At 36.9% G+C, this 12,741-nt stretch overlaps 1 protein-coding gene across 1 annotated transcript in view; it reads right to left on the bottom strand.

Moving 5' to 3' along the window:
- Window positions 1-12,741, bottom strand: part of LOC591890 (GATOR complex protein DEPDC5) — a 30,013-nt gene that overhangs the window by 9,844 nt on the left and 7,428 nt on the right. Inside the window, exons 10-19 of the mRNA XM_030991230.1 lie at window positions 12,600-12,661; window positions 11,895-12,035; window positions 10,944-11,137; window positions 10,349-10,448; window positions 9,268-9,424; window positions 8,349-8,579; window positions 6,770-7,102; window positions 4,420-4,605; window positions 1,432-1,622; window positions 578-667 (exon numbers count right to left, since the gene is read on the bottom strand). Of these exons, the coding sequence (XP_030847090.1) occupies window positions 578-667; window positions 1,432-1,622; window positions 4,420-4,605; window positions 6,770-7,102; window positions 8,349-8,579; window positions 9,268-9,424; window positions 10,349-10,448; window positions 10,944-11,137; window positions 11,895-12,035; window positions 12,600-12,661 (1,685 nt within the window). The remainder of the gene's footprint in view (window positions 1-577; window positions 668-1,431; window positions 1,623-4,419; window positions 4,606-6,769; window positions 7,103-8,348; window positions 8,580-9,267; window positions 9,425-10,348; window positions 10,449-10,943; window positions 11,138-11,894; window positions 12,036-12,599; window positions 12,662-12,741) is intronic.

Here is a 12,741-nt window from a genome sequence, read left to right as displayed (position 1 = left end):
CTCACAGGCAAGCTCTGAGTAATTTAAAATAATTTGCAAGTTTTGCTGCATGCATAATTTGTACACATTGAAGATTTCATCAAATCTATGTATAAAGTGTGATGCATTGTGCATGGCGCCCCTAAGAGTATGTCTTTAATCCGCAAACAGACCATAGAGTCCTCATGGTATCACATAATGATAATAAATAATATCTCATAATAGATAATGATATCATCACATATTTATAATAAATCAATAGAGTTGCAAATGCAATTTGGGTTTTTACAGATGTGTATCAATCAGATATGATTATTTACGTCTAGGGACCGACCTTTAACGTCACCATCCAAAAGACGTGACTCAGTTTTGAACCGGGGTTGCCTGAGTCAGTCTGTGGGCAAAGGCGGAGAGCTGACCAAGTAAACGTACCACTAGACCAACTCACATCACATCCAAAAGCATCAAATATTTAATGGAAAACTCATCAAAAAGAGGACATGCTTTAGTTCTGAAGGGTAATGTACGCCAGATTAAATTATTCTCCTGCATCAATAACATTATTTGTGTATAGTTACTCTTGAAAACATCTGCCTACCTTTTCTGGATTAGTGATCAATGGAGGATGACGTTGGCTCCTGGTAACAGATGATAAGTCGAGGCTGGGTAGAACCACCAACTGGAAACCCTGATAAGAAGCAACAATATAGCCACAGTGAAGTGATTAATATATGTCTTACAACTTGTACAAGTATCTACATCATTGGTGATAGTTAGCACCACAAAAAAAAAAAAAAAAAAATCCTCCTCAACCATGCACCCCTTGAGTAAAAAAAGAAAGAAGAGGATTCGGGGGAAAAACTGGCATCCAACAACATTCCCCCCCCCCCCTTTCGAGTAAGAAAATTGGGAAAAAAATTGGGAAAATAGGGGAAAATAGAGAAAATATAGAAAATAAGGGGAAAATAGGGATAACATTGGGAAGAAGAAAAAAAATCAGGAAAAAAATTGGGAAACCGATTTAAATCGGGTAATTATCAGGCCTGCTACATGTACATGTATAAAAAATAAAAAAAATAGGAGAAAAAGGCACCTCATCATCAACATGAGATGCCGTTCTGAGGCAGGGGCTGGCAGCTTAGCAGCTCCAAGTTCTTTGATCATCAATCCTTGTTCTGAACTCGCCATGGCAAAATTCTGTCCACTGCTTGTTGTTCTAAAAGAAAGCGATATACTGGCAACGAACAGTGTATTTCTTGCTTTCTTTTAATCACTCCTCCAAGAAAGGCACCTAAATTTGTTTAAAGAATCTTACTCCTTTTGAGACCATTTATAGATGGGCTTCACGGTCATGAAAGGACCTACATGTATGATGTCCTCATCTGCTAGGAGTTCAAAGTTGAACTCCAGGAAGTCCCTTTCCAAAAGCAACTGAATGAAAAACAAGCTTACCTGTAGGAGTCTTTGGGATATAAGCTCTTGGAATATGGCTTCCACTGTCATAAAAGGACCAATGATGTCCTCCTCCGCTAAGAGCTCATAGTTGAACTCCAGGAAGTCCCTTTCCAAGGATAACCGATCAGGATAGAAGTCTGTGGACACTGGCAGACATGCTGTGGCAGTCAGTGACTTCCAGTCGACACCTGTGTATAGTAAAGGGAAAATGACATTAACCCCTTCCAATCCAACACCATCTACCAACTAGCAGAGCGTCAATAACTCAATATTCAGTTGCCTGATCAAAGATGCTGGTGACTTTAAAGTCGGACTTGTCTACAAAAACCGCCTAGGTTTTTTTTTTTAAATAAGGTCACTCTAGACTAGGTCTTTCTAGACAGGTTCTACAACACATGTACTTCTTTCTATAGAGACAAAAATAAGGAACTATTGATCAATGTTGACAGGTGGTCTTGTATAAACAGGTGATCACTATAAAGGTTGTACAATTTGTAGACCATTGCAAGGCATTTTACTATTATTATGATACACCATTTGGGTTCTCATTCAATGAAACATTGTCAACAAACACCTGAAGGTCTTGGCACTCAAAATTAGCTTTTCTTCCCCCAAACAGACAGAGTCTTTCTCTTGATCTAAGAAGGTAAGTTGGAATGTAGTCATAGCAATAGATATATTGTGCTTGGAATTCAACTTGATTTTTAGCTTGGTTTATTGCAGAGACAACTTATCTCATATTTGATCTTAAAAGGCATGAAAGATGTGAGTTTGTATATCCAGATAAGAGTGCATGATCAATTCACACCAAGTATAGTGCTTTACAATAATTAAAGACGATGTTAAAATACACACACATGCAAATCATACTGAATGTCATACAGATATAAATAGGACACAAGGATAATGGTATATCACATACATACTGTACTGTACATGTAAATGTAAACATGTAGAAATTATTAGTGTATCACAGAATGGAATGTTTCTATTATAAGGCAGTACAAAAAGAATGAATAAACTAGATATAGTGTATAAATAAAAGCTGTCGCATGTTCCACATTATGTAAATGTATGGTGGGCAAAATGAGAAATGTTGAAATATATGCTTTTTTATGCAGAAAAGAAAGCAAAATGATTGCAAAATAAGAGAAGGAAGTACTGTATATAAAGTTAAAAAAACGCAAATCTAAATTAAAGTGGAGTAATAATGATGAGGGAATATACATGAATGTATGGTGCTGGATACAAGACAAAGAAGAATTCTTTTTAAATCAGTGTAAATCATTTGTGAGAAGTGTGAGAAAATGAAAAAGAAAGAAACCCTGCTATTTTTCCAACAAAAGTAAAAGATGGTGATTGAGAAATCTTAATGATACTGATGTGTACACATTGACACTGTATATGCTCTTTTTTTAAAGGACAAAAAACATGTAGCAGACACAGACAAAGGCAAACAGACAAAGGCAAACAGATGAAGGCAGCATTGAAAGGTGAAGAGAAATGAATAAGAACATTTCATAATACACATCAAACACAGCAGTCTCCCATATAGCATTTAAAATCTATTTTTAAAATTAAGCAGCAATAAAATTAGAAAGCAACCATAAAAGGATAAAAGACAATAACTGAAAACACAGAGGGGGAATGTTGGTGGCAGAGGAGGAAATGGATTTGAAATGGAGAAATAGATTCCATGACATATACAGGAAAAACATGAAATATAAACAATAAAACACATATGGTATTAAAAGGATAAGAGAGAGAAAGAATAGAACTGTATTACAATTGCACTCAAGACATAGAATAAAGACAAAAGACACAAGCAAAGTTCTGGCCATTTGAAAGAGGATAAAATGAAGGATGAAGCAGGCACAGAAAACGGAAAAAGTCACTCAACTGCACATTCGAAACAGGATAAAGGATGAAACATACCGAGACACAGGATAGAGGCAGGGACACTTCAAATGAAAGAGGAAAGAAGAATGAGGATAAGGGGTGATCAGACATTTGCCCAAGCGACAAATTGGTGGGGGCTTTATTTCATCCAAAGATATAGGATTAGCAATAATGGGAAGGCGTGATGGCTCAGTGGTCTTGTAACTGTGGGATCCGGGTTCAAAACTAAGTCGAGGTGCTAGTGCCCTTTGATAAGGCATTAATCCTCAATACCAAGTCCCTCGGAGAGGACTTAAAGCCATTGATCCTATGGTTGCTTAATTGAAAGTATACTCTTAGCAGTCAGGTAAAACCAAGCAACCAATCACAATAATATTATGATTGGTCTTTAGGAGTAAATAGGGTTAGTTATGCGGCTAGAGTTTGGTCCAGGAAAGAAGTTGGGAATTTTTTTAAAGCGCAGGCAATTCACCAAGGAAGGTTTTCACCAGAGCAGGTTCTGAACAATGAGACAAAGACAGCACTAGAAATAAATATGAGGAAAATAATAGAGCAGATATGAAGACAAAGAAAGGAGAAGAGGACCAATACCAAACAAAGCAACAAAAAAAAAAACAGGGATTGAACAAACAAACATGAGGAGCCACCATTTAAGAATGAATCAATACAAATTTTCTTTAAATAAATAAAAAAAAAAAAAGAAATGTAAAGGGAGGTGGGGGATGGGAGGTGGGAGGTGGGAGGGGGGTTAATGAGTTCTATGACAGATAATGGTTTGAACAATGAACATCAATAACATGTAGAATGACATCAATAGCAAATAAAACACAGAGAGAATAGAAACTGCATGACGACTGCACACGAAACAGATTAAGGAGAGAGAAACTTTTAAAAGGTAGTGACACACGACAAAGGCACATGAACTCAACAACGAGATTGAAAGAGGGGCAAGAAAGAGAGAGAGAGAGAGAGAGAGAGAGAGAGAGAGAGACTGCATGACAACTGCACACACGACACAGATTAAGGAGAGAGAGAGACACTAGACACTGGCAGTGACACACGACAAAGGCACATGAACTCATCAACGAGTTTGAAAGGGGAGGGGGGCAAGAGAGAGATAGAGGAGGGGGGCAAGCATTGCACCTGTCAGGGTGTACGGGGTCCACTCCTGATTGCCCGTTAAGCTCCACAGGATATTGAGCCTTCGTAGTGAAGGATGCTGCTGCATGAGATGATCCAGGGAGCCTGGCCCATCCAACAGACCGCGTGTGCCTGGGCCGGGTGGAAATGTGTGACATGACTGACTGAGATAGCACAGGCATTATGGCTTAATTCAACGTTAACCCGGTGGTGTGAAAGCTTTTGCGATTTTGTCCAAATCTGGTTAATCCGGTCACACCTCTAAAGCCTCTTTCATACATGAGATGTTAAACAACGTTTTTTTTTTTTAATGCAGTAAATAAACGTTACATACAGTACATGTCCATGTATGTAAGCATAGCGGGCTTCCTATTTCTGTAGCTCCTATCACACAGATATGTAAGATTGCTGGGGGGGGGGGGATTTGTAGCATGCAGCTATTTTTTTTCATACCCAATCTTAATTTATTTACATGTAAAGATGTTTTTATTTTTCCTCAGCAATTTTTCTCAAGGCTGTTTACCATGTAATGTGTTAATTGAGGCTCAACGTTTTGGCAAGTAGAGTGTGCAATCGGACACTAGTTAGGTCTGTCTAATTCTGATAAACTCTAATGTAACCATAAATATTTTGAACCTGTTTAAAACAAATCTGTCATGTGAGCTTCTACAGCAGCCGAGGAGGATCTGCATCCAACTCAGGAGTAGGGATATGTCATTAACATAATTATATAAACTGAAGGCAAACTATACATACCGATCAATATGTACATTCCTAAAAACATTAATTCATTCAGCATTCACTCACTAAATACTAAACCTAGGTTGATAAAGATTATTTGAACTCAGATAACATCCATCAAGCACACATGATGATATGAGCAAGCTGATTGAAGCATATATTACATATATACCGGTAGGTATTTCTAAGAAATGTCTACTTCAAAGAAAATTGATGAAATTAAAGAGCAGCATTTATTTTTGTATTTTTGTTTCCCCCTTCTTTCTTTTACCTCATTTTTGCAAGAAAGAACATACTTTTCCGTATAATTTTCATGACATTTTCGCACATACTTATTCTCTCTCTTATTTGTTCTGGGCCCCCATCTTACACAGAGTAGGAGACTGCAGACTTGGGACTGATTGGAGGCCTTTGCGATTGATTTGGATCAATTGCAACTCTTTGTAAGACGGGGCCCTGATCTGCAAATTAACTGTTTGAAAAAAAGTGATGCAAAAGCATAGCAGACGTGCATATTTGACTGGCTGAAAAATTCTTATTTTGTGCATAAAGCTTGGCATAAATGCTTGGCATAAAAGCTTGGCATAAAAGCTTGGCATAAAAGCTTGGCATATAAAGCTTGGCATAAAAGCTTGGCATAAAAGCTTGGCATAAAAGTTTGGCATAGCTCCTATTCATATTTAATAGGCAAGAATATACTAGAAATCATTTGTATACAATGCAGTACAATATAATGACAGATCAGATGCAGCTATTCAAAGAAGAATCACAGTTTAGTACCACTTGCTTTTAAATGAAAATTTGTTAACCTCAAATAGTGCTAAGTACAAAGAATAGCCCTAGATCTATGAGAAGTGAGAATTGAAGAAAAAAAAAGACCTACCGGTACCCCGTTTCCGATCTTAAGTGTTACATTCCAAGAAACCAAAGCATAAAAGAGTTGAAAATAAACAAAATCACATCAATTTATTCTATAATACGTCATGTACACGTACATCAACTTTTTTCGTTACTCATCTACTTGTGTTAAAGATTTACAAAATTAAACTAAAATTTCACAACAGTTCAAACTTTTGTTTTTTAAGCCCCTTGGTGATTGAAGATCCATTTGAAATCACCCTTTTAAATTTGAAAATAAATTCTTATTTTTTTTCTTTTCACCTCTATATGGAACAAACCAGATTTTGTGTGAACTTGTTTACTTCGACCAACATAAAAACGAATTTATTCAAGAATTACTAGGAAATTAAAGGTATGCACAGCTTTATAGTTTATCTATGGTATCAAATTTATGGTGCATGTATAAAAGATAATACAGCTTATAATAAGAAATAAGGAAAGCCCCATCATTAGAAAATGTTAAATCAAGACTGAAAACCCACTTATTCATGTAGTATGTATAGCACAGCATTTAAAAGGTCTTGCAGCGCAGTAGAATATATCCACATAGTTATTGCGCTTTACAAATGAATATGTTAGTAGTATTATTATTATTATTATAATCAACAAGAGAAATGCAAAGCTGAAAACATGTAGAAGTCCTTTTCTGTCATACCTGCGCTGCCAGGCCTCTGCAAGACTGTGTCTGTACTCGGAGAAGAACCAGTGCTGAAAAGACTGCTTCCGCTAGCAGAGGGGCGGAGTCGATTCTCACTGGCACTACGCGGTAACGACGGCCTCTCGGTGCCATCGGTAGGGGTGCGTGCCCCGCCCCCGTTGATGACGGGGCCAGCCCAGTGGTAGTGGGGGCTGGAGGGGGAGGACCCTAGGGTGCTGGAGTTTCGTTGGTGGTAGGGGTTGGAGGAATTGGACGGATAGTAATGGGAGAAGTAGTAGGACGGAGTGATCTGGTTACGATGGTGGGTTTGTATGGCGCCCCCGCTTGGGCCTGGATGGGTCAATGACATGGGAAGAATGATTGAATGAGTTAAATGCAGGTTGGTGTTATAGTTCAGTATGATACAAGTTCACTGACAATGTAAAAACAGTAATTTTTGATTGATACAAATTCACTGCTAAGGTCAATACAAAATATGTAAAAACATATTGAGAAAACTCACAGATGCTTTATCCCTTGAACTCATTTGAGTTGCAGAAAGTAAAAGTATGTGTATTTTTACATAGACCAACATTTTGAATTTCTTTAGATGAGCAAAATTTACTACGGTATTCATATTTTTACAACAACTGGCAAATTGGGTATAAATTCATCACCAATAATCTCATATCACTTTTGAAAATTAATGTATTACATTGTCAGTAAGTGAGATGGGAATATACAGAATATGAAACCCACAAATATTAGTTATAGTGATAATGACTGAATAGATAATGTATAAATAAAACTAAATGATACAACAAGATAAAAGTTTGAATCTCAGAGGAAGGCCTTACCCTGAAGTGAATAATAGTTATTATTATTCTCAATGACAGTAAACTCTATGCATAAAAAAGGATCAAATGATTATTTGGGATGCCAGAGGATATATCCTCTCATTAAAGCAAAGAACATCTCAATTACTTTGTAAGACATAAAACCAGGAACAGATTTCATAATAAAGGCTATACGGAGGGGCAGCTCTGATATACCCAGGGTAATATTGTGTAAAGCGCCATGAGCGTCAGGGCCTGGCGGATATCGGCGTTATACAAATATCCATATTATCATAAGGACAATCTAGCTCTACATGTATATACTTGATATCTGATAACATACATATAAATAACCATACTAGTTAACAAACACGAAAATTATACATATTCTAAAACATGACTTGAGATATCAAATTGTTCAGAGAAGTTCTACTTACATATACATACATGTACACTGATTTACATTAAAAAAATAAAAATATACATTTGAAATTTTGAATACCTCCAATAACAATACCAGAAAATAAGTTTACTTTAAAATAATGATACCAAGGGTATTTAAAGTTAACGATGCACAAAGCAAAAACATACTATTGGCTTGATATTGAATACAGAGTATCTTCTTACATTTTCCCTGTTATTTCTATCATGGGTACTCTACTGCTATGCTTTTTTTTATGGTATTCATCCAGAACAACTAAGCAATTTTATCTTCTTCTCCTGAATAACCAAAAATAAATGAAAATGGTGTCCTAGCTCACCCTGTGGAAAGGTGTGTGTCCACCTGCGTCTGTTAGAGGTCAGCTTGACCACCAAGCTAGATGTTCCGAAAGGATTGACCAATGCCCTTGGCTGGCCCTGACCGGCTTGGTTGAAATGGGCAGTGGTAGCCCCGGCGCTGCCCACCACGATGCCCTTGGGAGAGGTCGAGGCGGTAGTGCTCTCCGAAGAGTCTCTACGTCTTGCTTCAAAACTATGGCTGATCACGTTGGCTGGAAATACAGAAAGAGATAGAGCTCATTATATATATGCTTAATATCTAATTTACGGTATGCTATTTTGTTTAAAACTCATTATGAAATTGATGTAGATTTGTTTGAGCTGTCTCAAGAAGACTTTATCTGTTTCTTATAACATAAAATGAAGATAACTATGGATGCCAAGTATATACAAAAATCTATCACTTACATAACATTGTTATGTATATGTAGTTCAAAATAATCTCTTACGACTAGAGTAGTTCCTTACTACGACACATACGGATGTTCAATATTAAAGATTGTATGAAAATTAATTAATTCACACAAAATTCATGCTAATACTCTTTCCAAGATATTGCCAATTTGACCATTGTTTATCTCTTATTTTGTTGTTAAATGGGCGGGATTTTGCAAATGAAGAGAAATCGCTAGTATGGATAATAAACCATAGCTTGAGATTCACATATATGCAGCTTTGAAGAAGAAAAAAATGTATAAAACAAACAAATCATTTATATAAAAACAGGACCCTGTCTTACAAACGTTTGGGATTAATCGCAACTTATTTGTGATTGATACCAATCGCAACTACATGCATAAGAGATAGGAAACTGCAAACTTGCGATTGATTAGAGGACTTGAGATTGAATCAGATCAACTGCAACTCTTTATCCAGATTGTACAAAAACTGTCAGCCTACCTTCTCTTTGGATTCTGGCAAGTGGGTTGGCTTTATTGCCCCTCCCTGGAATGGCTATTGCAACATCCCCATCCTCTGAATGGTAGCTTCCCTGCTTGGCACTAGGGGAGCTATTCCTTCTACCTGGATCTATCACGTCTGGCTTGGTCCATTTGTTCTACACATGGTATACAGGGGGAGGGTGGAGAATGTGAACAAGTAAAAGAGGGAGTCAAACCTGACATTTAGTTGGTTTTAACAGAAGCAGAAAAAATGAGAGGAACAGGTCAGTAACGTTTGAGCAAAGTCTTATAAAAAAATAAGAAAGTCATGAATTTTTGAAGTTGTTATCAGTCAAACACAAATTGTCAACACTGTGACATATTTTGCGAGCTCCTCTCCAATTTGCATATTCTTCGTTATTGATGACGGAATAGAAAGCAAACGGGAAGGGAGCTCACAAGATACGTAACAGAGTTGCCAATTTGTGTTTGATTGTTTGCAACTCAAAAAGCTCATAACTTTCTTAAAGTTGATTGGAATTTGCTCAAACTTTCACTGACCTATTCCTCTTATTTTCTGCTTCTATTTAAACCAACTTGATATCAGGGTGGACTTCCCCTTTAATATCAAATCAACTTATCTCTACTGCAGTATTTCACATGGAAGAATTTAATAAGCAATGAGAGATGTACAAAACATACAGAAATTACGACATATAATACTAATAATAATGTCAGGCTTATATAGTGCATAATATGTTGCCATTTCTCTCTACTCGCTTAACAAAAGAACAAACTTGTTTCTTATCAAACGTTTGAAATAGCTACAGTAACTTAATTACATCAGTTAAACCTGTCTGTACTTGTTTGGCCAGGGGGATTACACCTCCCTGCAAGGTCACTGACAGGTGGTCATCCCATCAAATCAGCTCTCAATTAATATAATAAAAAGGGGATCATGGGGGACCAACAGACATTGATTCAGCATTATTTGCTATATAGAGAGCGCAAGTAGCTATAAGTAGTGCAGTGGGGCTTTAAGATAGTATGGCAGTACATGAAGAATCTAAATACAATACTTTATGAGAGATGATTCTCACCTGAGGTGATCCCTGCTTGTCAAAAGTCACATGGCCTACCGATCCAGGTTGCCGTTGACGATGCTGACCACCTGACGATGGACGCATAGAAGCTGGTGTCCTAAAAACAAGGAAACAGACATACCCATTGATACGCATGAACAAAAATACACAATGAGGTACAGTGAAATATGCTCATGAAACAAGCAAGCAATGTTGTCAACCTCTGTGTGGCGAGCCGTGGCAACTGATTTCTGGTAGTTGAACGACCACAACTGAGATAAAAGAAGCAAGACATCTCTTAAAAGTTATCCAAAAGACTTTTCCTATTTTTGTCCCTCGTCACCCTGTTTTACGGTACCGGGCTTGGATGACTTTAATTGATGGGAATTGTACAAGGTTTGAAGTAAATGTATTGTGAAACCTGTACATAATGACCAATTCAAAAGTAATTGTGAAACTTAGTCGTTACATGCAGGTGGTCTTAATGTCCAGGTTTCTTGAAGACAATAAACTATCTAATTCAATGAAAAATTCCTTTTGAGGGAAACAGTTACTGTCATACTGTCTTTCTAGACAGGTGTTACCTCTGCACCAACATGGATGCAGCCATTACCTAGGTTTGGGTGACTTGCCACTGAGGACACCGAAAACACCCTCATCATACTCCTCACACTGGTAGTCTATATCGTCCGGTTTGGGGAGGGAGTGGTCGGAGGAGATGTGACGCAGCAGGGCGTGTCTGCTCATCACCTGCGGGCAGCACTTGACTAGGGTGGGGAGGGGGTCTCCATTCTGAGATGTGTATATCTGGGACGAAATTGAGTGGAGAAGGGGTTGAAATTAATTGGCTAGCATTGGATGGATAGCATACATCTTATCCTTTTCTATGTGCATTCATGTAAAGGCAGTGGTAGTGCACGTATGTGAGAACTTTATCTTATCTTTTTCCGACATAATCTCTACAATATTTACATGTACTTTTTCTCTCTAGAAAGTTCATCTGTATTTAATAGTGGTACATACTTTTCAGAATTAAACTTTTGATCTCAGTACAATAACAAATAAAACCAAAAAAATGATATCAAAAGTTTAATTCTCCCTCATGAGTACTTTAAAAAAAAAAAACATTACAAAACCTGTTTAAATATCATAAAAGGAATGAGACTGTCAATAGTACAATAAGGCATGGTATTATGCTTTCTAAGAAAATCATGAGATCAAACTCACATAACAATCTTGATGATGATCAAGTTATCAAAAAAATAATTCTCTTCTTCTTTCTTATACTGTCCAACTTAATTTCACATCCCTAGGAGTGATTAAACAGGCAGGGTGAGATGTGATTGTTGATATTTGGGCAGAGAGAGAGAGAGAAAGAGAGAGGGGTAGGGAGGAAAAGGGAGAGAGAGGGAGAGAAATAACAGCCTTTTTTTTCTTTTGCTCGAAAAGATGATTGTAGATTTCTATTTTAAACTTATCTCTCTCATAACGCTATGCAGCTTACCTTTTTACACTTCCAGCCAATGAAAAAATGACAATAAGAAAAGGATCACATGAAATTTACCTTCTCTGCTAGCTTGATTCTTGGTTTGAATTTATCATTAATGCCATGTACACCCTCTTTGGTGTAGAAGCTGTAGTTGAGCCAGTGAGGGATGTTGTAGTCTCCTCTCTGGACATGCACATCTTTGGTCTTGTTATGGAACTGCAAAAGAAGAACATATTATTCCAAACAAAGAATAACACAGCGTTTATAATGTTTCCCAGGGCCCCGTCTTACAAAGAGTTGCGATTGATCCAAAATTCCAAATCAATCACAATTCCTCTAATCAATCGCAAGTTTGCAATCTCCTATCTCTTATGTACATGTACATAGTTGTGATTGATACCAATCGCAAATAAGTTGTGATTAATATCAACTCTTTGTAAGACAGAGCCCAGGTATGACATTTTACATTATGAATGGAGATTTGTTAAGAAAAGTTCACTACAATTGATTCAAATATTGCATTAAAATCAATAACAAGTAATTTTATTTAATGCTCATGTCATCTAAAAAAATTCATAATTCATCACTAAAATTGTCATAAAATTGCCATGTTATAAAGCCATTGGAAAAAAGGTAATTTGGAATATCACACTTTCTTACTCTTTTCCACATTCAACAAAAAAACATCTAAAAGATACAAAAAGATACCAACATTGTAACTGACGGAATGCTCTATAAACTTGTGAACTAATATTGTTAATACTTTGCATATGTACTTACCCTAAACAGAGGCACTGCATGTAGAGGCTGTTCAGCTAGACATACTAGATCACTGCCGATACCTGATACAGAAAGAACAAAAATAAGAAACAAATGTTAGAGAGAAACACACACACAAACAAAATAGAAATGAAAATGATTA

The sequence above is a fragment of the Strongylocentrotus purpuratus genome, unplaced genomic scaffold (assembly GCF_000002235.5).
Source record: "Strongylocentrotus purpuratus isolate Spur 01 unplaced genomic scaffold, Spur_5.0 spur5_scaffold_2, whole genome shotgun sequence".
Classification (NCBI taxonomy): domain Eukaryota; kingdom Metazoa; phylum Echinodermata; class Echinoidea; order Camarodonta; family Strongylocentrotidae; genus Strongylocentrotus; species Strongylocentrotus purpuratus.
The sequence above is the reverse complement of the archived record's forward strand: the minus strand, read 5'-3'. Positions and strand labels throughout refer to the sequence as shown.